Genomic DNA, 25,906 nt, shown 5'->3' with positions numbered 1-25,906 from the left:
TCCGTGTGGCGCTTGAAGGGAACAGCAGAGAGCAGAACTGGAGAGACAAGCCAACCAACCTCCTTCTGGACCCCAGGTTGTCTTGAATTCAGGATTCCTGCTATTCCCCCTCCCGCCCCCACTTTGCCCTTCCCAGGGCTGCTGAAACAAATTTATCTCCCAGGAGTTATTTCAGTCTGCCATAATTTTCAGCAACGCCTTGCCCACCCAGCCTCCTGCTCACCACCTTTGGCTGCCTTGCCGCCTGACTAGTGGAGGAAACTGCCACCAGCCTGTCAAGTCAGGAAGCTCTCAGGGAAGCCAGATTCTGGCAGGCGGGCAGAGGATGCTGTTCAGGGAATCTCAGGCTGTGTTCCAAGCACAGAGCAGACCCCTGGGGAATGTGCTGCTGCTTCAGGTGGGGCAAAACACCTCAGGGGAAGCCAGGAGCTGCAGTTCCTGGTGGGATGACCTCAGCTGGGGCAGGAGGAAGCCCAAGGCCCACCTCTCCACCTGACACTCAGCACCTCCACCCAGTGCAGGAGAGCACACGAGGCTAGAGAAATGCACTGCTCCTCTTTATTAAATGCATTCATAGAAAACAGAAATGCAACTGCAACGTGAAAGGACGTAAAAAGGGGTCCTGGGAAAAGACCCCAGTTCTTATATCCCTTTCCCCGGCCCAAGGAGGGATATAAGAACAAGTCTGGCAGAGTGAAGCCCACCTTGCCTGCCCCCCTGCCAAGGTGGAGGCCTGACGCCACCTCCCCCCACCATTGGCATCTGGAATGGACTGCATGGTGGAGGGAGGGCAGCCATGGGGCCCAGGCTGGGAGCGACTCCATGTAAACCACAAGGCTTTGTATGTACACACGTATGTGACTAACACAGAACTTGGCTCAGGACTGGCAGAAACTCAGAAGCCAGCCCCGGATCCTAGAATGGGTCTGAGATCAGGCCCCAGGGGCTAGTAGTGGGCCCCTTCCTGAAGCCCCCCTTCTAAGGCAGACACTGGAGCTCCCATGCACATGGAGGAGGCAGGAGGGCCTAGGCCCTTCACGTGGGCCCTCCGTGGCCTCGTGACATTCATGGGCAGTGTCAATGGCACTGAAAGGTCCCCAGCTGGGGTTTGGCAGGATTCGGGGAAGGGAAGGGGTGAGGGGCTTCTCCTTCCAATCCTGGGGACAGCTTGAGGAGGTCAAGCTTGAATCTAGGCCCTCTTGGTCACCTCCTGCAGGTGGGCAGACCCTTGTTGCTTGGACGGATGGGTATCCTTGGGCACGAATCAGAGAGAGGAGGGCCGTGCCCAGGGCACCTTGCACCCAGTGCCTGGCACCAGCAAGCCAAATCCCAAGAGTTCACACACTCACCCTTCCTGGCTACGGAGTGGGCTGGTAGCCATGGTGGCCAAGTGCAGCCCATACACAAGTGGGGCCCCGGGGCAGGACAGAACATCAGGTCCCATGCCAGGGTCCTGGAGCGTGAGCGTGGAAGGAAGGAGTTAGATTCCCAGGCTGCGGAGGAGGGCAAGGACTGCGGGATGCCAGGCATGGAATGGGAGGAGGCTGCTGTCCCTCCTGCCTTCTGCACAGGGACAAACGGAGAGCCCAAGGATGGGGGCCATGCAGGCCCGAACACTGAGAAGAAAGCAGCAGTTTGGCCCACATTGGGGATTTTAGGGTGGGATGAGGGGAGCTGTGGGGCAAGCCTCCTCCTCTCCAGCAGAGCTCAAGGCCATAAGGTTCAGTGGCACCCATGACTGTCCTGGGCCAGGCCTGGCCTTGAACCTTGCTGTCCTGCCACTGTCCATTCCCAGGCAGTGGGACCTGGGATGCATACCCCTTGCATTATAGGGGCAACCGGCAGGTGACACGGGGGGCTCAGAGCCCCCTGAGGTGAAGCAGAGGGCTGGGTTCCTAGAAGACATAGATCTTGTCACGTTGGACGGTATCCAGGTCGTCGTCCAGCGTCAGCAACACCTGAAGGTAGGCGGGGGGACACAGGGTGAGGTGCAGGCAGAGGCACATTCTGTGGCTGCACCATGCCCAGCCTTGGGCTGCCCCCAGCCACATACCAGGAAGGACCCAAACATGGCGATGGAGGAGAGGAAGTGCCAGATGTCGTGGTCGTCAAAGAAGTCGAGGAGGATGCAGTCTCGGTTGTGTTCTCTCGACTCTGCTGGGGTTTTCTGGGGGTGAACCAGGACAACAGCCCACTGACCCCTGCGCTGGCCGGACCAGGGCCAGACCCTGGTTGCCCAGTCCCAGGCAGGAAAGCCCCGCTGACTAGGAAATGGCCGTGGTCACCAAGTCCCCCTCTGCCTCCCAAGCTCTTCTTGACCCTGTAGGCTGTCTTTCTGGATTCTCCCGCGCCCCCTACTCCCTGTGATCAGAGGTGGTAGTCGTGACCTGGAGAGGCCTGCAGATGCTGGCCAAGGCCTCCCAGCCTGCTGTTCTAACGTGGGTGCTGTTCCTGCCCTTACAGGGCGTTGAGTTTGCCGTTTGTTCCAAAGTTCAACTGGCAGGTCACACTCTGCCCACAAACCACCCCTGCCACCTCAAGGAAGCTTTCCAGGTATGCCTAAACCAGTGACCTCACCAGCCTCTGTGCTCAGGTCCCGGTCCACTGCCCGTGTCCTGCCTCAACTGCGCCCTTTAGCTCTGTCTCTGGGTGTCAACAGTAAGGCATAGCACGCTCTGCCCTCTTATCCTCGCTAACCAGGCTGAGTGGCTCAACAGCAGAGACCATTGTCCCACTTGGCTCTGGTCACAGAATCAAATCCAGCCACACAGTCAGTGCCTCCTCACCCTAGCCACACATTTCCCGGCAGTATGCCCTAGACAGAGCCCTTCGGCAGAGGGCCGGCACTTAAAACCCATTCCCGCATTGTCCCTGCCACCCCAACTGGCCATCACACATAGCACAGGTCAAGGACAGCTGAGCTCGAGGCTCTTACGGTTTGCCTCTCTGAGCCTCAGCTGCCTCTGCCCCAACCAGACATGCCATGAGGCTGGCATGTGAAGACGACTGAGTGAGAGCAGCCTGGAGAGCGCTGTGTCTCCCGAATTTGCTTGGGAAGAGCCACTCACCTGCCAGGTGCTGAGGCCCTGGAAGAAGAAGAAGAGTGCAAAGCCCCAGACCACAGACGTGCACACGATACACAGCAGGGGGATCAGCTTGATCCTCTCCCCGCTGCGGAGCTGCAGGGATAACAGGGAAAGAGGACGGGGGCAGGAGTGTGAAGGCCTGGCCCGGCTGGTGCCTTCCCTATCCTTGCTCCGACCTCCCCAGTGTTTTCCTAGGCTGGCAGGGCTTGGCTTTTAGGAAACCCTGCATTCCTGGCACCCAGGATGGCCACGGGGCTCCATCTATTCCCACGCTAGCCGCATGGTATCCTCCTTCCTGAGCCCAGAATTGTATGCCAGCCAAGACTTTTGGCCTGGGGTGATCCCCACTTACGGGGTCCTCTCATGGGACCTCAGAGGTTCCAGGCCCCCACACCCTCAGGGAGCCCCGTCCCCCAGCCCTTCTGCGAGGACAGGAACCCTCAATGCAGCCTCATGGGCCCCTCCAAGGGCAGGGCAATGTCTCCAAGGTACACGGAGCCTGGCCCTCCCTCCTCAGGCTTCACTGGCACAGACAGACAGCAAAACTGTCACTCCGTCTCTCTGCTGCCCAGACGGTTCACACCCAACTCTCTCCCCAAAACAGAGTGGCTGACTGAGCCGAGCTTCGGGTCTTCCCCATTCACCTTCATGATGATGTAGAAGGCAAAGTACAGCAGCAGGTTGCAGATGCCAATGGCCAACAGGTAGGAGGCGAAGTCATTGGGGCGCATGATGAGCCCATAGGCAGCCCTGGTGAGGGGGAGGAGGAGCTCAAGGCAGCTGAACAAAGGTCTTCCCACTGACCCCTAGCATGCTGTGGGGCTGGGGTCAGAGGCCCATGGAAGATTCCAGAAGCCCAGGGATCAACATCTTGCTCCTCAGCCCCCATTCTGTATACCCAGTGTTGAAAGCTCTCCCCGTCCTGGAGGCAGTTAGTGCTGGCCAAGCACCCGGCTGTGCCCCCTTCCCACTCTGACCCCACTGCCTTGGGCAGCCCAGGGGGCAGCCAGTGAACACACTCACAGGGACCAGTTGATGATGTTGCCCATCACCAGCAGCACCATGCGGTCCTAGAGGGAGGAACAGACACAGGGACTAAGGGAGGGGCAGACAGGAAGCAGCAAGGCCTTGTGCCTACACTGGGTTCCTGTAGTGGGGCAGAAGGGCAGGGGAGTGGGACAGGTACCACATAGAGGGGCCCGCTGCACTGCCGGATGCAGTCCGTGTAGAGCACGTGCAGGATGCGCCGGAAGATGCCGGAGTCTGCGAGGACAAGGGTGTGGTGTTGAGGAGGCGTGGCGGGCGCTCTTCTTGGCTGTACCCCTAACCTGGTCCCACCCAGCCATGTATGTTATGGAGTGCAGCCAGTGCTCTCTCAGCTGCACCTCTCCTTGTATACTCTTCCCCCCATGTCCTAACTCGGCTGGGGGGATGTTGGATGCAGATGAGTCCAATTAGTCTTTTTAGCTGCAGGCCCAGTTCCTGTTCCTGGCCATCTCGATGAGTACCAATTAACTCCTTAACTCACAACACTTAGGTATTCGCTCATGCCCACCTGTGATTCACCTATCAACTGAGAGGGGACAGTATTGCATTGTTGTGTAACCACTCCCCTCACAAGCCCCTTTAAAGGCCCATGAAGCCGGGGCTCGCTCGCTCTTTCTTTCTGGTCAGGTGTTTCCGTTACTGTGGCACCTTGGCTCTTGGCTGACCCAGGACAAGTAATCCCCTGAGCATGGTCCCTGTGTCCTGCTTAGATGGGACAATGGCTATATTAACATTGTTTCTGGTCTGTGTACTATCAGGAGTTCCAGGAGAGGTGAGGCCTAGCAGTGATGGAATGTGGGCAGAGAAGCCAGGGAAAGGTGAATGTCTGCAGCTTTGTAAGTGTGTCCAGATTATTCTTTGCATGTCTCTTAGGATAACTTCTATTGTTAGGGAAGCTGGGACATAGGTCTTCAGCTTAATGGATGGACTTAAGGATAATGACCATTTATTCCTTTTGGGATTATGATTGGTAGGATTATGATTGGTTGGATTGCCATATGGACTTGTGATCTGCTATTTCTAGTGTGCTCCATTATCACCAAGCTTGGTTAATAAAGACTCCTTAATAAAACCTTAGGTCTGGTGTGATCTCACTCACACCTTGTAACATGTATAGCCTTGGCCAGTTCTCACCCAGTGATTCCTCCAAGGCACCCACTTGCCTGAGGCCACAGAGCCTGCTTTCCGACCCGTGCTGTCCTGGGGGTGCCCTTACCTAGCTTCCAGCGGCCCATATAATAGAGCTGCGTGCTGAGCAACAGCGTGGAGGTGATGTGGATGATGGAGAAGACGATCCAGAAGGCTGTGTTCCCTTTGCCGAACACCTGTCGGGAAGCCATAGCGGTGGGGGGTGGGGAGTGGGGGCAGGGGTGAGGGGCTGCCCTTTCAAGGGCTCCCTGATGGGCTAGGCTGGGATTATTGCAGGGGATGGGTAGCAGTGGGCCAGTTCGGTGCAAGGTGTGTGCGTGTGTGTGTGTGTACACACACCCACAGGTGCATGAATGCACGGGCACCTTTCTACAGGCAGGGCAGAGTGGGTCAGGCCCTTACCACGCCCAGCACCGAGAAGAAGATGACGATGGCCAGGCAGGCATAGGCGCTGTAAGCGCTGGCGTTGATGTCTGGGTGACGCTTCTGGTACAGCTTCAGCATGCACAGGCCGGCGATCATGTACATAAATGACGTGTCTAGAACAGGGAGCGGGGGGTATGAGCCACACAGGTGATGCCCGGCAGAGGACTCACAGGCTGGCACTTGGGAGCAAGGAGAACTCTGATGTCTCACTATAGCCACTTTGGGCTGGTGGTCCAACTTCAGACTCTCACTGGCCCTGCCACACCACTGGTTGGCATTCAGGGGCTCAAGTCTCCTGCTGCTAACTCAGGTCTTGGCATGTGGGCAGCCTGAGAGCGGGGGTGTAGCCTTTAGACTCTCAGCACTCATGGGCACTCACAGGGGATTGCAGCTACATCTCCAGCCCTTTCCTGTCTGCTGGCTAAGTGGCTATGGCAGCATACTGGCAACCCAGCCGGGAGCTTCCGGCGGGGCTGCATCTGGGGGAATCCTGCGGGTGACCCGGAATGGCAGAGGGCTGGGGTCCTGGGCCCCAGTGGAGGGAGGCCTCACTCACCAAACTGAAAGTTGGTATAGTTGGGGCAGACGTGATAGCAAGCACTCAACAGCCCCTCCATCATCAGGGCAGTGCCCATGGCATAGAACAGGCCGAAGTGTTTCGGGATCCCACACTCCTGTCAGGCAGGGGGAGGGTGGAGGGAGGAGAAATGAGGAGTGGCAGGAGGACAAGGTGGGAAGGGAGGAAGGACGAGAGAGGAGTGGAGGAGGGAAACAGGAGGGATGTGTGCTGTGTGGGTGTGCCAGGGCAGTGGATAGAGCAGTGCTGGGCCCAGCTAGGGCATGGGTGGGGCTGGATACAGCCATGTGTGCTGGAAAGGCTGCCCTGAGGCTGAGGCTCTGGGTGTGTGCCCAAGCTGCAGCCCGGGAGGGCAGGCAGGTGGGCAGGCAGACAGGTGGGCAGATGGGTGGGGGGCAGACAGGTGGGCAGATGGGTGGGGGGCAGACAGGTGGGTGGGTGGGTGGGCATGCTCGCTGGCGGGCAGGCGGGCAGGCAGGCGGGCAGGCAAGCGGGCGTGGGCTCACCAGGGCATAGAGATCATTGCGCAGCAGGGCCCGGTTGTGGTTGATCTCACGTTGCAGGATGATGAGCAGGAACAGCAGCCCCAGCAGGATATACCCCAGGTTGCTGAGGATGTTGTTGAAGGCGCTAGAGGGAGCAACAACACATGCTGGCCTTGGCAGGCGATCACAAAGCCCTTGCCCAGTGGAGAAGGGGGCCCTGGGAACCCCCACCACCACTCCCAGCCAGATCCCCACCTGAGGTTGCCCAGTGGGTGGGCGCATAGGAAGTTGTAGTAGCAGATGTCCTGATTGCCTGTGACATTCACCACCTGTGTGAACAGGCAGTGAAACTGTTGAAGGGCCCTGCCCAAGTGTGTCACCCAAGTGTGCCACCACAGCAAACCATGTGACTGAAAGTGCTGGCCCTACAGCAGGTTGTATTGAGACCGGAAACCAGGGTAAAGTCACAGAACTCTGGCTGCATTGTCTCCATGACTTCTAGAGCAGGGGCTGCCCCCAACTGGGTTGAAGTTGTCTCCAGTTTGCAGATGAGGAACTGATATTCGGGGAGGTGAAGAGATTAGCCCAGGGGGCACTGGGCAGGGCATGGCATGGTAGAGCTGGGGCTTAAAACCAGGGCCTGAGACCCTTCTAAGACCCACGCAGGCTCCAGGGCCCTGGGCCCTACGTGTCCTCACCGTCTGGTAGGTGATCACCAGCTGCACCACGGGAAGGGCGTAGAAGACAGCAATGGTGGCGATGTTCCTGTGCAGGGAGTGGGCACAAAGTGAGGTGGGCAGGAGGAGCTGCATACAGCCTGCCGCCCGGGGGGATAGGAATGCCGTGCCACACAGGAACCACTCACCAGAAATAGATCTGGTACTTCTTGCGCAGGACGCGCTTGTCCTTCCGTGCTAGATCAGCCACGTACAGGTATTGCTGGAAGAAGCTGCAGTGAGCCCCATTTTCCTGCCAGCTGGGAGAAACCCTTCCCGAGCCAGGGCGCGAGGTAGATAAACAGGGCTTCCCTCCTACACGCCCAATCGTAGGTAGGCAGGGGCCCAGGCCCTCCTGCCCCGCTGTTGTGCTTCGTTAGCCCCAGAGCCTTGGGCCATTGCAGCTTCAAGATGCTGGCTGTGGAGCTGGCTTCTCCCTCCATTCTAAAATAGCACACTAGCGGGGACTTGATTGGGCCTAATGTACAGTGTCCCTTGGTTGGCAAAGCCCCACCCGGGCTACACCCACACACTGTCAGACCTTGGTACGGATGACATTCTTGTCTGAATCGATGTCGGTCAAGGTGTCGTAGTCATCCTCCTCTACGGAGCTCATGGAGTCCAGCCGTGGCCGAGCAGCAACAGGGTCAAAAGGGCGGTCTATAGAGGACCAGGAAGGAGTTGTTGTGTTGGTGGACAAGAAGTCCCAGGTTTGTCCCCACCCATTGGAGGCAATTGTTACAATTATGAGGCGGGAGGGGAAGGGTAAAGGCGTATTGGAGGCTGGGGTTCTGAGCAGAGACAGACTGGAACTCAGATGTTGGCAGGAGCTATTGGGTCACTCCTATGTCTTACGAGGGCATGTGGGTGGGCTATGCCAGAGACCACTCCGGCTCTGCCCTGCTCCTGTCTGCCCTGGGTGAACAAGGGCCCATCAGGCCAGGGCGTGGAGCAGACTCCGGGTCCCAGCAAAAGCAACAGGATGGAATTCGGCAAGTCGAGCTGATTAGAAGGTGCCAAGCCCTGTGTATTCTGAGAAGACATGGTCATGGCCCCTGCTGGGTTACCCACTCGGAGGGTCTGGTCTGCAGGCAAGAGCAGGAGGACCCGCACTCTACTTTGGCCTCTTGCCTTCCAAAGCTTCTCCCAGGGGCCAGACTGCGCTGCCCAGGTCCACAGATCCTGGCTCTGCAGGCCAGGGAATGAAGGCATGCTGGCAAAGAGGACAGCCAACCAGTGAGAACACGCGGCCTGGGGCTGGCAGAGGGGCCACAACACTAGCATCAGGGGCCAGTACCTGCCTATCTCAGGATACATGAGAGCTGGCGGCCGCTGGCATTAGATGGGGAAGCCATGCACAGAGCAGCTTTCTGGCCCGGGAGCCGGTGAGCTCCTATCAACTGCCCCTGCAGCAGCTGATTGGCAGAGCGGCCCCACTCCCTCCCCACATCTACCCATGGCAATGCACAGCTGCCGCATCTGGCCAGAGGGGAGGCGTCGCTTGAACTGGTCGAGCCCTTCAAAGGAAAGGGAAAGTTACCGGGGAACTGAGGCCAAGGATGGAAGGATGAGGGAGGAGAGGGCAAGAGAACAGCACACCTGGCAGAGGAGGCGACTGCCCACCAGGATGTTCACCCAGCCATCACCAGCCCTGCACCAACACAGCCCCTCCCTGATGGCTCACTCACCTTGGTACCCGTAGGAGAGGTCCCCGGTGCCACTACTGTCAATCAGGCAATCCGTGGATCCTGAGCCACTCTCTGTGGGGAATGGCATGTGGTGAGGTGCACAGGAGGGATCCTGGAGCACATCCCAAAGGGTCCTGCCCTGCCCAGCAGCCAGGGCACACAGCTCTTAGGAGATGAGGTGGTAAGTGGGGTAAGCGCAACCCTGGGTATCACACATACCAAAGGAGCCATAGTTGTAGCCCTCATATGGGAACCTGCTAGGAAAGGAATCAGCTAGGACCCGAGGATGACCTGTAGCAAAAGAAAAAAAAAAACAGCCAAGGTCCCCTTAGTCCTGGGAACACGGGCGAGAAGAGAACGTAGAAGCCAGGGAAGACAGCCCCGAGGACAGCAAAGAACAGGCACCCAGCCCTGTGTCCCCTGTACAGACAGCAAGGCCAACACACTGATGCATGGAAGTAATCAGGAGCAAGGACAGAAACATCAGGCCTGCCTGGGACCCCTGGGCTTCGCCACTCCCACCCCCAGCACCTGGAGCTTACCAAGGAGAGAGGCTGAGAGAGAAGGTTCCAAGCAGGAGGGAGGACAGAAAGAGAGCATGTGGTGCGGGCAGGGGAGAGAAGAATGGGAGAAGTTAATAATCCCAGAGACTGTGAGCTGCATTGCCTGAGGTGGCCAGGAAAGTGTAACCAGAGCTACAGAAGGACAGCTCCCCTGAGTTTCCCGCATGGTGCCCAGCCCTAGTCCACCTGCAGCATGGGACTTCCTACAGGAAGGCCCGGAAGCTACCCACCAAGCCCAGGGGACCTGCCCATCACCTTCTCTTACAAACACTAAGCCCCCAGCCCATTGGCCCAGGACCCCTGCAGGTACCACTTTCGGGGCAGACTCGGTCCACGGTCACCAACAGGGTCTTCTTCCTCTGCCTGTGGGGACAGAAGCCAGAAGCTGCCCACAAGGGCCAGGACAAGGCCTGCCTTGTATGCTGTCACCTTTCTAGCCTTGTCCTCTGCCCTGGGTCCCAGGCTGGGGGCAGTGTGGGGGCTTCTCGACTTGGGACAAAGATGGAGAGGGGGATTGTTTTCCAGAGGGGAGGACCATGGATCACAGACCCTAACAGAATCCTGCCTTCCTCTGCCAATGGGTAGTGTGGCTTGCTCAGCCCCTGTATAGGTTCTGCCACACCACCTTTCCCACACACTCTTGCCCCATACTTGGGTACAGCCCACCAGTTTCACTTTACCTCCAGTTCTCCCAGCAGGCCAGGAGGACAGTCAGCAGGTAGAAAGAGAGAAATATACCCAGGCAAAAGAGCATCCCACCAACATAGGCCTCGGCTGTGGGGAGTGGAGGAAGGAAGCAGGAAGGTGAACATAAGGCATCCAGACCTCCCAGCACAGCCCACGGTGGGCCCCAAGGGCTATGGTAACCTGACATCCCTGCCCAGCCCCATCTCTCACCTCGTTTCCCCTCCAGGGCAATGTCCCAGCCAGGGCACCCTGGCATTTGCACTAGTAGGCCAGCCTTGGACATGATCATATTTGTTCATGTCCCTCCCTCTATCACTCTCTTTCTTCAAAGTTCCCTCTTGAATCTTCAAACCACAGCTCAGGGACTGGCCCTCTGAGAAGGCTTCCTGGTCCCTGGGGGAGCTGTCCTTGGTCCATCATAGCCCCTCTGCACAGCAACAGCCTCCCTGCCTCTCTGCACAGGAGCTCCCTAAGGACCCGGGCCCAGGTCTAGCAGGAGGAACTCAACAAATATTTGTTGAATCAATAACCTGTACAGGAGAGGCAGCTTCTTCGTCCTCCTATCACAATCCTTATTTTTATCTCTTATTTTCCCAGTTTATAAAAGGCCCTGTTAAATCATTTAGTAAATATTTATCAGGCACTGGCAATGGGCCCAGGACTTTCCTACTAATACTGTGCTAAACCTCACAACTGTGTGAGACTCATGGGACAGAGTCTGTTACCCCCAGTAGAGAAACAGGGAAACAAGGGCCAGGAAAATGACAGTGCCATCGAGTGGTGGCGGTGGGGGAGAGATTTAGCTGTCCATTCTTCAGACATGTGCTGTGCATCACCCTGCATGAGCATTCACCTCCCAGCCCTCCCCATCTGGAGGCCTTCAAACCCCACATCCTTTGCCAGGCTCTTTCCTCCACCACCCTTCCTGTTCAGAGAACTACCCCCATCATGGTTAGAACGGAGGTGAGGGAAGCCACAAAGATTCGTTACCCCTCCCCAGCCACCCACACTCACACGTGACTGCCTGTGACACCAGCACAGACAGAGTTTTCTGGCGGTGCCCTTGATCGACCGGTTCATCTGGAAGGAAAACATCAAACAGGCTGAGAAGTGCTTGCCTGCAGCCTGGCTGGAGGTGTTGAACCAGGCCCGGGAGTGTCCACCTGCCAGCCATTCAGGCTCCTCTGTCTTCCAAGAAGCCACCGGGCCCTCCCCCGCCCAGCCTGACCAGGCCCAGGGCACAAAATGTACCTTCCACAAAAGGGTAGAAAGGCAAGGAACCCCCGCAGGCCTGGTCTTCCGTCTTTACCACCACTACTACGTAAAAGCTGTTGCTGGGGAAGTCTTTACGCTGCCGGACACAACAGACATCATCATTGTCACCTCTAGACCTCACCACCCCCATCCTTTTCTGAACACTCTGGGCCAGGCAACATGCTGAACTTCACTTTTTTTAATGTGTGTATATGCACACGTGTACATGTGTGTTTGGTGAGCAGAGCTAGATTTACTGAATGTACTGTGAGGAAGTGGCAGGACAGCTGGAAGTGTGGCCCCTGCTGCCATAGGCTGCCAAGTGAGCCACATGGAGGACAGTCGGAGGCTGCTGGCTGCTACACGTGTGATCTTACTTAATGCCCATTAGGAACCTTGACTTGCTGTCCCTGTGAGGGACAACAGGTTCAGTGAAGTTAGGGTCACCAGGAGACTAAGCATAAAAGGATAGCCAGGGTGATAAGTGAGCCTGGCTCTTAGCAGGAGTTGGTTCCGGTGACCCGGAGCCCACATCTACACCACAACCAGGCAGGAAAACACGTGCATGTCCCACATGGGTCAGGCTCAGCATCAGCCAGGAGAAAACGTGGAGCTGCCATGTTGTCCTGCTGGTCCCAAGGCTTGATGTTGCAGTGGAACACAAGGTTGCCCCCTCCCTGCCCCTAGAACAGGGCGTGGTCTTGTTAAGGTAGCTTCCAACACGGCCACTGCCCTGAGGCCCTTTTCCTCTCCTCACTTAAAAGACAACTCTACAGGCATCCAGGGACCCAAAATCACAGGGCCTGGAGGGGCCAGCCGCAGCTTGTACTAGTACTAGGAGGTGGGGAGGAGGGTGCATGCGCTACCTGCACAGTGATGGCTGCCTTCTTGGTCATAGTCTGGTACATGCCGATGAAGGCTACATTGTTGTCCAGGTCATAAACGGGGCACTGCAGAGGAAGGAAAGGAAAGGCAGTTGTTAGGAAGGACCTAAGTCTGTCTCCTCTCCTTAGCGGCTCTGCTCCCTGCTGGAGGGTATGAGCAAAAGGATAGGTAACTTACCAGGACATCCTGGATGGAGATGACTGAGCAGGGGAAGGCTTTGTTGGAGGTCACCTTGACAATCACCGAGTCTACTCCCTCCGGGAACTCATACTTGAAGTACTGAGGGCACAGGAAGGGCAGGAAGAGACCCATCTGGAATTCTGCACTGGATGTATCCCATTCCCATCGACAGATGGGCACTCAGGATGGTGCCTGAGACAGAGCAAAAAGGACGGCAGCCGCACCCCAAGTCTCTTTAGTGTCATGAGGGTCCCTTGCGGAGCACAACCAATTTGGAAGTCTCAGGCTAGGCCACTGACCACCCCTGCTCTCACGGTTCAGCATCCCCATGCCTCCGATCATAAGGCAAGGTCAACAGGGAGCTCTCTCACCTGGGGCTGCGCTGCGGTGGTGTTGAAGCTGAACTGCTCCCCCGTCCTGCAGGACACAGAAGAGCCCCCACGGTCACTCCCAGGGGTCCCCAGGGGGTGGGGGGACGGCCAGGCCCCATATCTTCTCAGTTCCTCCCTGGGCAGACCTGAGCACAAAGTTGTCCATCCGGATGACACGCAGCTGATAGGTGGTGTTGACGGGCGACAGGGTGGACACGTCCACATAGAAGAACTGGACTTCCGACTCATTCTTGGTGGGGGGCTGACACAGTGTCCGCTCCACCTTCTGGTAGAGGTACTTGCGCTGATACCTGGGGCCCAAAGCAGAGTGTCAGTATGTGGGGTTGGCCTGCCCCTCCAGAGGAATGAGAGACCCCAATCCTCCCACCTAATCTGTTCTCAACCCCACCTCCACTCCAGGCCCGCACAGGGTGGGGTTGGCCCTCATGCCCTTAGTCAGTCTCCTGGCTCAGGGAGTGGGGAAGAGATGCTGGGGGGCAGCTTGTGCTCCTGGGTGAAACCGCAGACATGGCCTGGCCTTGGCTCCCCCCTCCCTGACGCCCACGGCCTACTCACAGCCCTCGCAGGATTAGGGGCACCTGGAAGGACACCACGGCCTCCTTCTGGCGGACCACAAACAGCAGCGGCGCACCCTTCTGCTTGTTCAGGATGTTCACAGACACACGCACGCCTTCTGTCTGTGGACGACAAGGCCCCCTGCCTCAAGCACCTGTCCACCAAGCCTGGAAGCCACCCTGGCCTGGCTGGGGAGCCAGGGCGATCCCCCGCCAGGGAGGAGCGAGAGGCGAGGCTTACGGCAGAGGCCAGCTCCTGGACAAGAGGACCCAAGCCACAGGAACCCAATGGAGACCTTGGGAGCCTGAACAGGACACCGGGTTGCTAACCATGTGCCCAGGATGCCCAGACTCTTACGCAGACTCATACTCCTCCATCAACCCTCCTGTGGCCCAGGAAACTCCAGTTCCACAACTACAACTCACAGGGGCAGGGCGGGGGAATCGTGCGAGTCACCTGTGGCCTCGAGTCTGACCAGAAGAAGGGAAGCCTTTCCCATCTCTGCATCCCAGTCTCCCCTTTGCTAGAACACTGCTGACAGCCACACCAAGGAGGGCTGGGGCAGCACTTCCCCAACGGGTAGAGGCTGCAGCAGCTTTGGGTGTGTGCCCAGATCATGGAAATCAGCAAGGACTCAAGCATAAGACCAAACTTCACAGAACAAGGCACTGTGGAACACCAACGCTGCCTCATCCTGGAGAATTAAAACAATAATAGTAGTAATCCTCAATCTGAGGGCACCAATCGTGCCCAATCTCAGCTCTGCCTGGGACATGGGTCGGGGGAAGAGAGCCAGATTGTCCAGACCTAGTAATTGGGCAACTCTGACGGGGAGGCACAGAAAGAAAAGTCAGGGCGAGGTGGACAAGCTGTCCTCCTGTGGCTGGCTTTATCGCTGGCACCCAACACTTACAAGGCCAGCTGGCTTCCCCTGGCAGGAAGAGGGGCTGGCACGATGGGCACTCATCTTCCCTGGCTGGGGTGGGGAGTGGTGACTGCAACTTGCTCAGGCAAGGCCTTGCAGTCTGGACTCTTCAGTCCATCCCATGGGGGTGTCTCGGCCAGTCCGGGAGCCAGCTTCCACCCAGCCACCAGAGCTGCCAGATGCAAGGGAATCCCGGGGATGCAGGGGTGGGGCGAGAAAGGGCCAGGCCACCAGGGGTCCAAAAGAAGATGAGAAGGAGGGAGGCAACTTAAACTGCCCAAACACTGCTGGCAAGGGAAGGGGGTTCCAGCTCTCAGGTGGGCCCCCGGACCCCAGCGGCGGGGCTCGTCAAAGGTGGAGGGGGTCCCTCTGGAAAAGGGCAGGGTGGTGGGCAGAATCGCAACCCCCAGCCTGCCCCAGCCCTCACCCGGTTGCGGGTCACAGTGTGGTTGAAGGTGTAGATGTTGACCAGCTCGCTGTTGACCTCGTCCACGTAGGTGTGCTCAAACTCGGCGTCTTTCTGCGACACGTTCTTGGGCCCCAGGGCCCCCAGATGGCTGTCGACGGGGGCCACCGAGAGCACCAGGCAGGCCAAGCCCAGAGCGAACATGGCCCCGGCAGGGCGGCGGTGCTGGTGCTGCTGCTGCTGACGGCGGCGGCGGTGCAGGCGGCGGCGGGCGACTGGACACCTCCGGGACGGGTGGCGGCCGCGGCCGCAGCTTCCAGCATCTCACCAGGACCAGAACTTTAACCCCGGGCCGAGATTAGGAAACGTTCCCTCCCAGGAGCCGCTCGGCCGGCGGGGAGAGGGCCACGGGGAAGGGGAAAGGGAAGGGGAAGGGGAAGGGGAGCGAACGACGGGCTGGGGGGGTCCCAGCTCGCCAGGGACCCGAGCACGTCCCCGAGACCCTGCAAACCGCACTGCCCCCCGCACACACCCCGGCCCGGGGCCGTGAGAACGCAGGGGCGCTGGTTGCCGGGAGCCCGGAGACGCCGAGAAAGGGGAGGGGAATCGTCCGGCCGCGGCCGCCGCGCCGGGGGAGAGGCGGGAGGGTGAGGGGCGTGATGGCTGGATGCGACTGGACGCCGGGCTGGCCCGCGAGTTTTTCCGGGACGCGGGCCCTTTAAGCGCGGGCGGACGCGGCGGCCCCGGCGCTCGCAACTCGAGCGAGAACGCGGCTGGGCCGGGCGGTCAACAGCGGGACGGCTGCCCCGCCCATGACGTCAGGGAAAACTGACACGGATTTAAAGGGCCCGGTCCCGGTCGGGCCTTTAAAGGGGCTGCAGGCCCTCGGGCTTGGAATTACTGCCGCCTCCTCTCTTCGTCACCCTGCCACCTCTGGAGGTTCTCTTTGGAAGCATGCCCACGTGTTGGGTTCCCGTGGACGAATTCCCTCAACTCCCAGAGATCCGCCCCATCCCCATCCAGTACTATCTTGCCTCCTCCGTTTTCACTCCCTCTTTACTCAGCACTTCCTTCACGCTCCAGTTTTTTTTTTTTTTCTCCTGAGACCTTAAATAAAGGACTCAGGGAACTAGGAAACAGGGAAAACTGAGGCAGAACCGCGGGGCACCCCAGCCTCAACCCTCTTGCTGCACGGGCCGGGGCTCCCAGCTTTCCCAGAGAAGGCTGCAGAGAGAGTGGCCTCCAGGACTACATGGAGAAAACCTTTCTAGGAACCTGTTTGGCGCTGTTTTCAAGAGACTTGAAGAGCTTTGATAGAGTAACACCACTTCCAGGGCTTTATGCTAAGGAAGACAGACATAAAATATGTGGGACCATAATGTTTAGGAAGTTCAAATGAAGGGCTGGTGTGGTGGTGCAGCACGTTAAGCCAGCACCGCCTGTGACGCAGGCATCCCATGTAGGTACCAGTTTCAGGCTTGGCACTCTCCTTTTCCATCCAGCTTCCTGCTAATTGCTGGGGTCCCTGCGGTGGCTGTGGAGGACACACAGGGAAGGGGTGTGGAGAACTGTTCCACTGCTGGCAGGGCCACAAGGAATTTCCTGCTGCATGGCGGAGCCCAGAGGCTGTCTCTACAAACCACCTGAAGGCCGTCCCACCTTCCTTTGCATGTACACCACCCTGCTGAAGAATTCTGTAATCCATGCAGGCATTGTTTGCTGCTGTGGAGTTGGTTTCTAACAATGTGAGCTTGGAGGTCAGTGTCACTGATAACTGCAAAGGGCCGTCTCTGTCTCTGCTGTTCCCATTAGACCTTGTTTTGAGCTTTAAGGTGAAACAAAGGGCAGAATTATCCTGGGATCATGACATAAACGTCTGTGCCAGAGTTTGTGACTGGTTTTATATAAATCAAGGGGACAGCTTTCTTGCATTGTCCATCATGATCATGAAATCATAACGTGTTTCTTTTCCCTATGCCTATTCCACGCACCCTTCTTGAGTGAGTTCCGAACTCGATGGCTCTGGCGGCTAATGGCCTGAGAAAGCAGCAGCAGGTGGCCCGGGTCCTTGGGCCCCTACACCTAGTGCAGACCTGAAAGAAGTTGGACAAGTCTGCTATTGGAGGAACAAACCAAGGGATGAAGATGTCTCCCTTTTTCTTATGTAACTGCCTTTCAAATAAATTAAAAAAAAAAAAAGGAAGGAAACAGCTGGATGTTCAGAATGAGGAAATGGTTAAGTTAATTATCATGACGTTAGCAAAATGGTGCTCATCATTGTCATGGGCATACAGGTGGAGTATTCATGACAGGACAGGGCATAAACAGCGCATGTCCAGAAAAACACTGAACACTAGCACCCAAGTAGCAAGGATCCAGGTGTTGTGGCACAGCACACTAAGTCACCTCTTGCAACAATGGCATCCCATTCCAGGGGGCTAGCTCCAGGCATGGCTGCTCTGCTTCCAGTCCACTGTCCTGCAGTGTGGCTGGGAAGGGAGTAGAAGATGTCCCAAGTGCTTGGCTCCCTGCTGCCCACAGGGGAGACCTCAATGGACTTTCTGGTTCTTGGTTCCTGTCTGGCCGTTTGGAAAGTGAACCAACAGCAGGACCAAAAAAATTTTTTTTAAAGCTTTAGGCTTTGGGTTGTCCTTGACTGTTTTCCCAGGCCACAAGCAGGGAGCTAGGTGGGAAGCTGGGCTACCAGGATTAGAACCAGTACCCATCATGGGATCTTGGCACATGCAAGGCAAGGACTTTAGCCACTAAGCTACTGTGCTGGGACCTCAAAAAATTTTAAAACTAAAAAATTCTGTGTATTCAAAATCTGTATACAGTTTCTACAATCTATATGCATTGCTTTTATAAGATAAACCTCTGAGCCTAAGCTCTCCGCTCACGACACTGTGATGGCAAAATGGTCTACCAGAAACCCGGGTATGGTAAACTGCCCAAACTGAATATCCTAGCCCATGCTGTAGGCTGGTTGGTCCTGTGTCTGCCAGTACATAAAGGGAGCTGGGGCAGTTAGGGAAAAGCATTCCCAATTGGCCTTTTGGGCACTGGGGCTACCCTCGGCCTGTTAAAAATGTACATCTTACAGGCAAACATTTACCTTGGCAGTTAAGACGCCATCCGCGGGCCTGATGTGATGGCTCAGTGGCTAAATCCTCGCCCTGCATTCTCCAGAATCCTATATGAGTACCAGCTTGCATTGCAGCTGCCACACTTCCCTTCCAGCTCCCTGCTTGTAGCCAGGGAAGGCAGTGGAGGACAGCCCAAAGCCATCTGCATGGGAGACCTGGAGGACGTTCCCTGGCTCCTGGCTTCGGATTGGCTCAGCTCCACTGTTGCAGCCACTTGGGGGGAGAACCAGCGGATGGAAGATCTTCCTTTCTCCTTTTTTTCCCTGTAAATCAGTCTTTCCAATAAAAGTAAATAAATAAATGACATCCATGTGGAAATCCCACTGAGTTTCCTGTTTCTGGCTTTGATCTGATACAAGACTGGATTTTGTTTTTTTTAAAGATTTATTTATTTATTGGAAAGTCAGATATACAGAGATGAGGAGAGTCAGAGAGGAAGATCTTCCATCTGATCATTCACTCCCCAAGTGAGTGCAATGCCGATGCTGCGCCGATCCGAAGCCAGGATCCAGGAACCTCTTCCAGGTCTCCCACATGGGTGCAGGGTCCCAAAGCTTTGGGCCATCCTCGACTGCTTTCCCAGGCCACAGGCAGGGAGCTGGATAGGAAGTGGAGCTGCCAGGATTAGAACTGGCGCCCATATGGGATCCCGGGGCGTTCAAGGCGAGGACTTTAGCCACTAGGCCATGCCACCGGGCCCACAAGCCTGGATTTTGTGGGATTTGGGGGAAGTAAATCAGTGGGCTGTCTCTCTCTCTGCTTGCCTAATAAATTTAAAGTGCCCATCTGGGGCCCTACCTTGCACTAAATCACAATGAACCCAGAAACATGCATTTAAAAACAACAGGGCTTAGTGCAGTAGCCTAGCAGCTAAAGTCCTCCTCGCCTTGCATGTGCAAGGAGCCCAAATGAGCGCTGGATCTAATCCTGGCCACACTGCTTCCCATCCAGCTCCCTGCTTGTGGCCTGGGAAAGTAGTCAAGGACGGCCCAAAGCCTTGGGACCCTGCACCCACGTGGGAGACCTGGAAGAGGCCCCAGGTTCCTGGCTTCAGATCGGCACAGCTCCAGCCATTGCAGCCACCTAAGGAATGAAATCAACACACAGAAAATCTTCCTCTCTGTCTCTCGTTCTCTCTATATACCTCACTTTCCAATAAAAACAAAAATAACAGCAAAAAACAGAAAATAACAATCCAGGGGCTTTGTCATGGTAAGGTCTGACTACTGCTCCACGACCAAAGGACTGCCAGTGATCAATTTTCCTGTGTGCCCCCTTCCTCCTGCCAGAGAAACACGCTTATGGGAACCCAGAAAGATCTTTCCCTTCCATGAGGTCTCAAGGCCTTCACGTGCCCAGCACATCAGGGCGGGCATTGAGAATGACCAGGAGAGCAGCAGCCTGATTTTCCTGCGGTTCTCAGGTCTGCCGGGGGTCGGTGGGGGTGTTCCTTAGCCCCTCTGCTCCACCCGTTGGGAGGGAACAGCAGCAGCTTGTTATGAATAGGCCCTTTATGAGGACAGAAGGCCATTTTGTTGGTTTCAGCAGTTACCATAAAAGGGCTGGACCTGGTCTCAAAGACAGATCTGTGGGTGCTCAGGGGAGGTGGCAGGGCTTGGGGCAGCGCTGCGGGCCTCCTCCAGTCTCCGACCCGTTATACAGCAGACTCCACCCCACCTGAAGCTGGTGAAAGGGGTAATAGTGGAGGGACTTGAGAGCAGGGTGTCCCAGGATCCAGATTCCTATTGCCTAGGCCACACAGCTGACACATTCTGCAGCATTCTGTGGGCCCAGCCCCATTTTCAAACAAGATTTGTTTAGTTAGTTACTTGGTTATTTAAGGGAGTGAAAGACGCGGTTGTCTTTTCTCCAGGAGCCAGGAACTCCACCAAGGTCTCCCACATGGACGACCAGAGCCCGCTACTGCCTTCCCATGCACATTTGTAGGAAGGTGGCCAGCCTTATTGGAACTCAAGGGGTTTGTGAAGTTCAGGGTGAGAGCATGGGAAAGAAGTTTCAGCTGGCTCAAGGGTATGACTAGAATGTTCTGAAGATTGCACCTGCCACAGGAACTCAGTAAAGCAATGAGCCAAACCCAAACAAGGATGTCATTTAGCAACCCAGGAGTTAGGAGTGGTTTTGTCTGTGGGTAGGAAGCTGGCAGGATGAAAGCAGACTTTATAATTGAGTAATGGTATAAGTTTAACCCAGAAAAAAAAAATGCTGAACAAAACGAAAATCTCAGAAGGACATGTACTTCAAGTTCCCTGTTTTGTGACCATTAATGGGGCTCAGTGTGTCTATTTGGAGCTCAAAGCAAATCGTCTGGTCAAAGGCAGCCCTGGCAGGGGAAGTTCAGCAGTTTCTTCCAGTGTTCAAGTTCTGTTCTTCCCTGGGGCTGCCCTGATCAGGCCCTCCTGCCCTTCAAAGATTGTGATGAAAACTACCCGTGGGCCCAGTGTGGCAGCCCAGCAGCTAAAGTCCTCACCTTGAATGCACTGAGATCCCATATGGGTGGCATAAATTCTAATTCCAGCCACCCTGCTTCCTATCCAGCTCCCTGCTTGTGGTCTGGGAAAGCAGTTGAGGACAGGCTAAAGTTTTAGGGACCGTGTACCTGCAAGGGAGACCCGGAAGAGGCTTTGGGCACCTGGCTTCAGATTGGCTCAGCTCCAGCTGTTGTGGTCACTTGGGGAGCGAATCATTGGACAGAAGATCTTCCTCTCTCCTCTGTGTATATCTGCCTTTCCAATAAAATTAAATAAATCTTAAAAAAAAAAAAAAAAAAGAAAGATAGGCCTGGCGGCGTGGCCTAGCGGCTAAAGTCCTCGCCTTGAATACACTGGGATCCTATATGGGCGCCGGTTCTAATCCCAGCAGCTCCACTTCCCATCCAGCTGCCTGCTTGTGGCCTGGGAAAGCAGTTGAGGACGGCCCAAAGCCTTGGGACCCTGCACCCATGTGGGAGGCTGGAAAGAAGTTCCTGGATCCTGGCTTCGGATCAGCATAGCATCGGCTGTTGCGCTCACTTGGGGAGTGAATGATCGGATGGAAGATCTTCCTCTCTGTCTCTCCTCATCTCTGTATATCTGACTTTCCTATAAATAAATAAATCTTAAAAAAAAAAAAAAAGAAAGAAAGAAAGCTACACACATAGCAGACTGGGAAACAGCTGAAGCTATAGGATTTGCTGTGCCATTCTCGGGGCTAAGGTCCCCAGCCTATCATGTAGCATCATGGTATAACGGCAAAAGTAAACCTCTGTATTGTGTTGCTTAGGGACATTACTTAAAAATTTCCCAGCCTCCAGGAACTACTTGGCTCCTCCATTATCCTGCTAAAGAGAACACAGCGGCACTGCATGTAGCTGCATGCATTCTAACTATCAGCTACAGGACAGGAAGTGAAAGAGAATAGTTTTGGTCAGCTGGGCAGAACTTTCTGCCAGCCACAAATAGTCACTTTCCATTTCTTAACACCTGGCTTTCACCATTCATACTGTGAAACTGCAGAATGTTCCGCTCTTGTAAATGCTTCCCTCAGCCATGTGATGGAACTGACCTCAGAGCTTTCCAGGAAATGAGGCTGGCACCAGCTCCCAGATAACAAGCAGATGAATAATAGATCAGCTTAAATCTATGCCTACAAGGTCACTGATCAAAATGAGCCAGCCAGCCTCGTGTTTCAAGGAAGCGTCGGTTTCCAGCTAAGAAATCAGAGACTACAGCTAAATAAACTGTCTCTCTCTGGTTCTAGCTAAAGATCTCCGGCCTTACGCTAGTTGTTCTGATAGGGGCCACCCCACATACTTTTGTATATATTTTTGTTAATTCATGGGGTCTGAGTTACACAAACATGGCCTCTCCTCCATAATGCCTCTGTCCCTCTCAACCAGGCTAGCCTTTTCTCCTATCCTTTCATTTTTTATTTGAAAGCCAGGTTTGCAGAGAGAAGTAGTCAAAGACATCTTCCAACAGCTGCGTCACTCCCCAAGTGTTCACAATGAGCAGAGCTGATTGGATCCCAGGAGCAGGAGCTTCTTTTGCGTCTCCAATGCAGGTGTTGAATTCCCTGCATCATTGCAGTTTGTAAAATTTTTGTGTATGACTTTCAGTGACCAGCAGAAAAGCAAAAGCCAAGAGGCAGACCACAAAAATCAGTGTTTACCAAAACATTTTTTTTTTCCTAAAAAAGATTTTTTTATTGCATTTTATTTTATGATATTGTTTCATAGGCTCTGAGGTTTCCCCCAATCCCTCCCTTTACCCTCCCCCCATGGTGGATTACTCCACTTGATTGCAGTATTACAGTTCAAATCCAGTCATGGTTCCTTCATTGCAAGCATGTACCATGCACAGAGTCCAGCATCTTATTGTCCAGATCAATTCAACAGTTTCTTGGGGAGACCGTCTCTGGTCTAAAAGCAGAGCTTGCAGAATATCGTTCTGAAAAGATTTTACTTATTTGAAATGCAGAATTAGAGACAGAGATTGCCCATCCACTGGTTTATTCTCCAAATGGTCACAAAAGCCAGGGCCAAACCAGACAGAAACCAGGAGCTTTTTCCAGGTCTCCCACATGGGTGAAGACACTTGGGCCATCCTACACTGCTTTCCCAGGCACATTAGGGAACTAGAGTAGCTAGGACTCAGGCATCCATATGAGATGAAGATATAGCAGCTGGGTCTGGCGCAGTAGCCTAGTGGCAGAAGTCCTTGCCTTGCATGTGTTGGGATCCCACATGGGCACCAGTTCTAATCCCAGCTCCTCTGTTTCCCTTCCAGCTCCGAGCCTGTGTCCTAGGAAAGCAGTCAAGGACGGCCCAAAGGCTTAGAACCCTGCATTCCTGTGAGAGACCCAGGGAAAGCTCCTGGCTTCTGATTGGCTCAGATCTAGCCATCGTGGCCGCTTTGTGAGTGAACTAGTGGATGGAAGATCTTTCTCTCTGTCCCTTCTTCTCTGTGTACATTTGCCTTTCCAATAAAAATAATAAATTAATCTTTTAAAAAAAAAAGATATTGCAGGTGAGGACCTGATCTGCACCTCATGCAGCAGTTTTGGAAAAAAAAAAAACAAAACAACTTAAGATGATTTTTTGGTGGGAGGATTCTTTTGTTAGGAATTTTGTTTTGTGGGCCCAATGTGATGGCTCAAATGGCTTCAAATTAACTCAGCTACAGCTGTTACAGCCAAATTGGAGAGTGAACCAGCAGATGGAAGATCTTTCTGTCTCTCTTCCTCTCTATAAAACTGTTTCCAACAAAAATAAATAAGTAAAATATATATGGAACTTTGCTTTTGCTTCTATTTTCGTTGTTTGAGGGCACTGCGATCTTTTTACTAATGGTTCACTTACCCACTGAAATGTTAGCAACAGCCAGGGTTTACAATCGGAACAAAAAACAATGTGGGTCTCCCAACTATGTGACAGGGACCCAAGTCTCTATACTATCACCTGCTGCCTCCTGGGATGGGCAATAGCAGAAAACTGGGGCTCAAACCCAGGCCCTCCATGTAGTGCACATGCCCCAGCCAGCTTCCTCACTACTAGCACAAGGCCCTAACCATTTTGCTGTTTGTCGTTCCTCCCAATTAGGATTTCATCTTTGTCACGGCTGGTGGAATGCAGCAGATACCTTTCCCTGTTACTTTTGTCCAGTTTTCCCACAGGTACAAATGCTATCGAGGAAGCCTGCCTCCCACCACACCATTCTCTCTCCATGAACTTTCAGCCTCCCCGAACATAATACTCCCTTATCGATTAGCCGGCAAATAATCATTCCTGGCATAGTGGTTGGCGATAGGTTATCAGGATGGGCCTGATGAGCCAGTGGAGTAACTGACCCTTGTTTAGCCTCACAGCCAGAAGAGTGCTGGAGCAGGCTGCTTCCCTTGGGGATGTAAGAAGCCCTGCTCAGCATTCAGACTGGCACTATGTAGTCAAAATGTATGTTACTTTTTTAAAAAAATTCTATTTATTTATTTATTTATTTATATTGGAAAGGCAGATATACACACAGGAGGAGAGACAAAGAAAAAGATCCTCCGTCTGATGGTTCACTCCCCAAGTGGCCGCAACGGCCAGTGCTGCGCTGATCCGAAGCCAGGAGTCAGGAACTTCTTTTCAGGTCTCCTACACAGGTGCAGGGTTCCAGTGCTCTGGGCCATCCTCGACTGCTTTCCCAGGCCACAAGCAGGCAGCTGCATGGGAAGCGGGGCTGCCGGGATTAGAGCCAGCATCCATATGGGATCCCAGTGTGTTCAAGGCAAGGACTTTAGCTGCAAGGCCATGGCGCCGGACCCCATGTTACTTTTTTCACAGATTTACTTCATAGGCCATGTTAATGAGACATTTCATTCCCTAGTACACTCCCTAAAAGCTGTCAGGGATGGGCTAGGCAGAGCAGGAGCTTCATCTAGGGTACCTGGGCCACCTTCCACTGCTTCCCCAGGCACATTAGCAGAGCCTGATTGGAAGTCAAACAGCTGGGAATTGAACTGACACTCATACAGGAATTCTGTTGCAGACAGTGGCTTAGCTCATCATACCACAAAGCTGGCTCCCTTAGTCATAGTGCAGACTGAGGCTGCTGCCCTTCACCAAGTTCAATTAAGGCAGGTAGGTCACAGCATCCATACAGACTAACCTGTGAAGCTTTTAGCCGTGTGTCCAAGAGTGGATTCCAGGGAGACAGCAGTGGCCCTGAATCTTGACATAAACCCTCCTCTCATTTGCAACTGTGGTTTCTCTAGTTACTGTGACCTGTGTAAAGTCATTGTTCTGTCCTAAGTCTGATGAACCTTTCAAGCTTCCTTTATTTTATTTATTTTGATTTACTTACTTATTGGAAAGGCAGATTTAGAGAGAAGGAGAGACAGACATGGATCTTCTGTCCATTGGTTCACTTCCCAATCCAGTCACAATGGCCAGAGCTGAGCCAATCCAAAGCCAGGAGCCAGGAGCTTCTTCCAGGTCTCCCATGCAGGAGCAGGGTCCCAAGGTTTTGTACTATCTTCTACTGCTTTCCCAGGTCACAGGTAGGAAGCTGGATGAGAAGCAAAACAGCTGGAACACAAACGCACTCATGGAATGTTTGCACTTGGAGGTGGAGAAGTAGCCAATTTAGCCATTGTACCAGACCCAGCCTTCCTTTAGATTTTAACTCCACTTACCCAATGAATACACATTAATGTGTCAATACTATAAGCGGGTGGCCTCTGAATCCTTTGGGTGTCCCACGAAAAAATCCATCCTTCATAAATACATTTAGTCTCACTACTGTGTTTAACGTAGGAAGTAAGATGGACAGATAATGCATTTAAATATAGCTAATCATCTTGTGGTCAATGAAGAATAAAACTGAAACATACTGGCTGCCTGAAGATGGAGGCGGCCATGGCCTTCGTTCAGGTGGAAACACACTCACTTCCTTCCCATGACCTTCACCCTCAAGGAAACTAGGGATTCATCTGTCATAAACTCTGTACATAGGGTTCAGCTGTTCAAAGTAAGGACAATGGAGTCTAGTAAAGCTGGGTTCAAATTACAGTTCAAGTATTTAAATGGTTATGACCAATTTTGGACATGACTGAAAACTCAGTGTCCAGACTTCTTAGCTGGCAGTAACTGGGAATGCAGCTATAAAAAGTGCCTAGGAAGTTAAGATGTGGGAAACACTATGTTGAAGTTTTTTCGCTTTTTAGGCCCAGAAAATGAGGGGACACTACTAAAGTTCAAG

General features: G+C 54.3%; 1 protein-coding gene across 4 annotated transcripts; it reads right to left on the bottom strand.

Annotated features, from left to right (window-relative positions):
- Positions 1–536: 536 nt before the first annotated feature.
- On the bottom strand, positions 537–15,787 carry SIDT2 (SID1 transmembrane family member 2). Of its 4 annotated transcripts, none has more exons than XM_040977001.1 (27): positions 15,043–15,787; positions 13,691–13,812; positions 13,261–13,425; positions 13,115–13,160; positions 12,741–12,842; positions 12,545–12,628; positions 11,676–11,775; positions 11,439–11,504; positions 10,418–10,511; positions 10,048–10,100; positions 9,717–9,728; positions 9,394–9,465; positions 9,174–9,246; positions 8,028–8,124; positions 7,636–7,709; positions 7,469–7,535; positions 7,026–7,099; positions 6,792–6,915; positions 6,265–6,382; positions 5,685–5,821; positions 5,350–5,458; positions 4,273–4,349; positions 4,110–4,156; positions 3,731–3,836; positions 3,069–3,179; positions 2,054–2,167; positions 537–1,958 (listed from the first exon to the last, which is right to left on the bottom strand). In XM_040977001.1, the coding sequence occupies exons 1-27, from the start codon at positions 15,223–15,225 to the stop codon at positions 1,896–1,898; spliced, it is 2,490 nt and encodes an 829-aa protein (XP_040832935.1). In that variant the 5' UTR covers positions 15,226–15,787; the 3' UTR covers positions 537–1,895. The 4 variants fall into 4 exon arrangements, with proteins under 4 accessions (XP_040832935.1, XP_040832934.1, XP_040832931.1 ...); XM_040977000.1 differs by having other exon boundaries at positions 8,028–8,146; positions 9,175–9,246; XM_040976997.1 differs by lacking the exon at positions 9,717–9,728 and adding an exon at positions 8,941–9,003 and having other exon boundaries at positions 8,028–8,146; positions 9,175–9,246.
- Between the last annotated feature and the right edge of the window lie 10,119 nt (positions 15,788–25,906).

This window comes from Ochotona curzoniae, unplaced genomic scaffold, assembly GCF_017591425.1.
Source record: "Ochotona curzoniae isolate NIBS_2020 unplaced genomic scaffold, NIBS_Ocur_1.0 contig_2723, whole genome shotgun sequence".
NCBI classification, from domain to species: Eukaryota; Metazoa; Chordata; class Mammalia; order Lagomorpha; family Ochotonidae; genus Ochotona; species Ochotona curzoniae.
This window is presented reverse-complemented; position numbering and strand designations above follow the sequence as displayed.

Excerpts from the sequence above, each read along its gene's own strand:
- SIDT2 (XM_040976997.1), bottom strand. The coding sequence starts at position 15,225 with ATGTTCGCTCTGGGCTTGGCCTGCCTGGTGCTCTCGGTGGCCCCCGTC. Across the intron at positions 9,247-9,393 it reads CTACAACTATGGCTCCTTTG|AGAGTGGCTCAGGATCCACG; the intron begins GTATGTGTGATA and ends CATTCCCCACAG. Across the intron at positions 1,959-2,053 it reads CCATGTTTGGGTCCTTCCTG|GTGTTGCTGACGCTGGACGA; the intron begins GTATGTGGCTGG and ends GCCTACCTTCAG.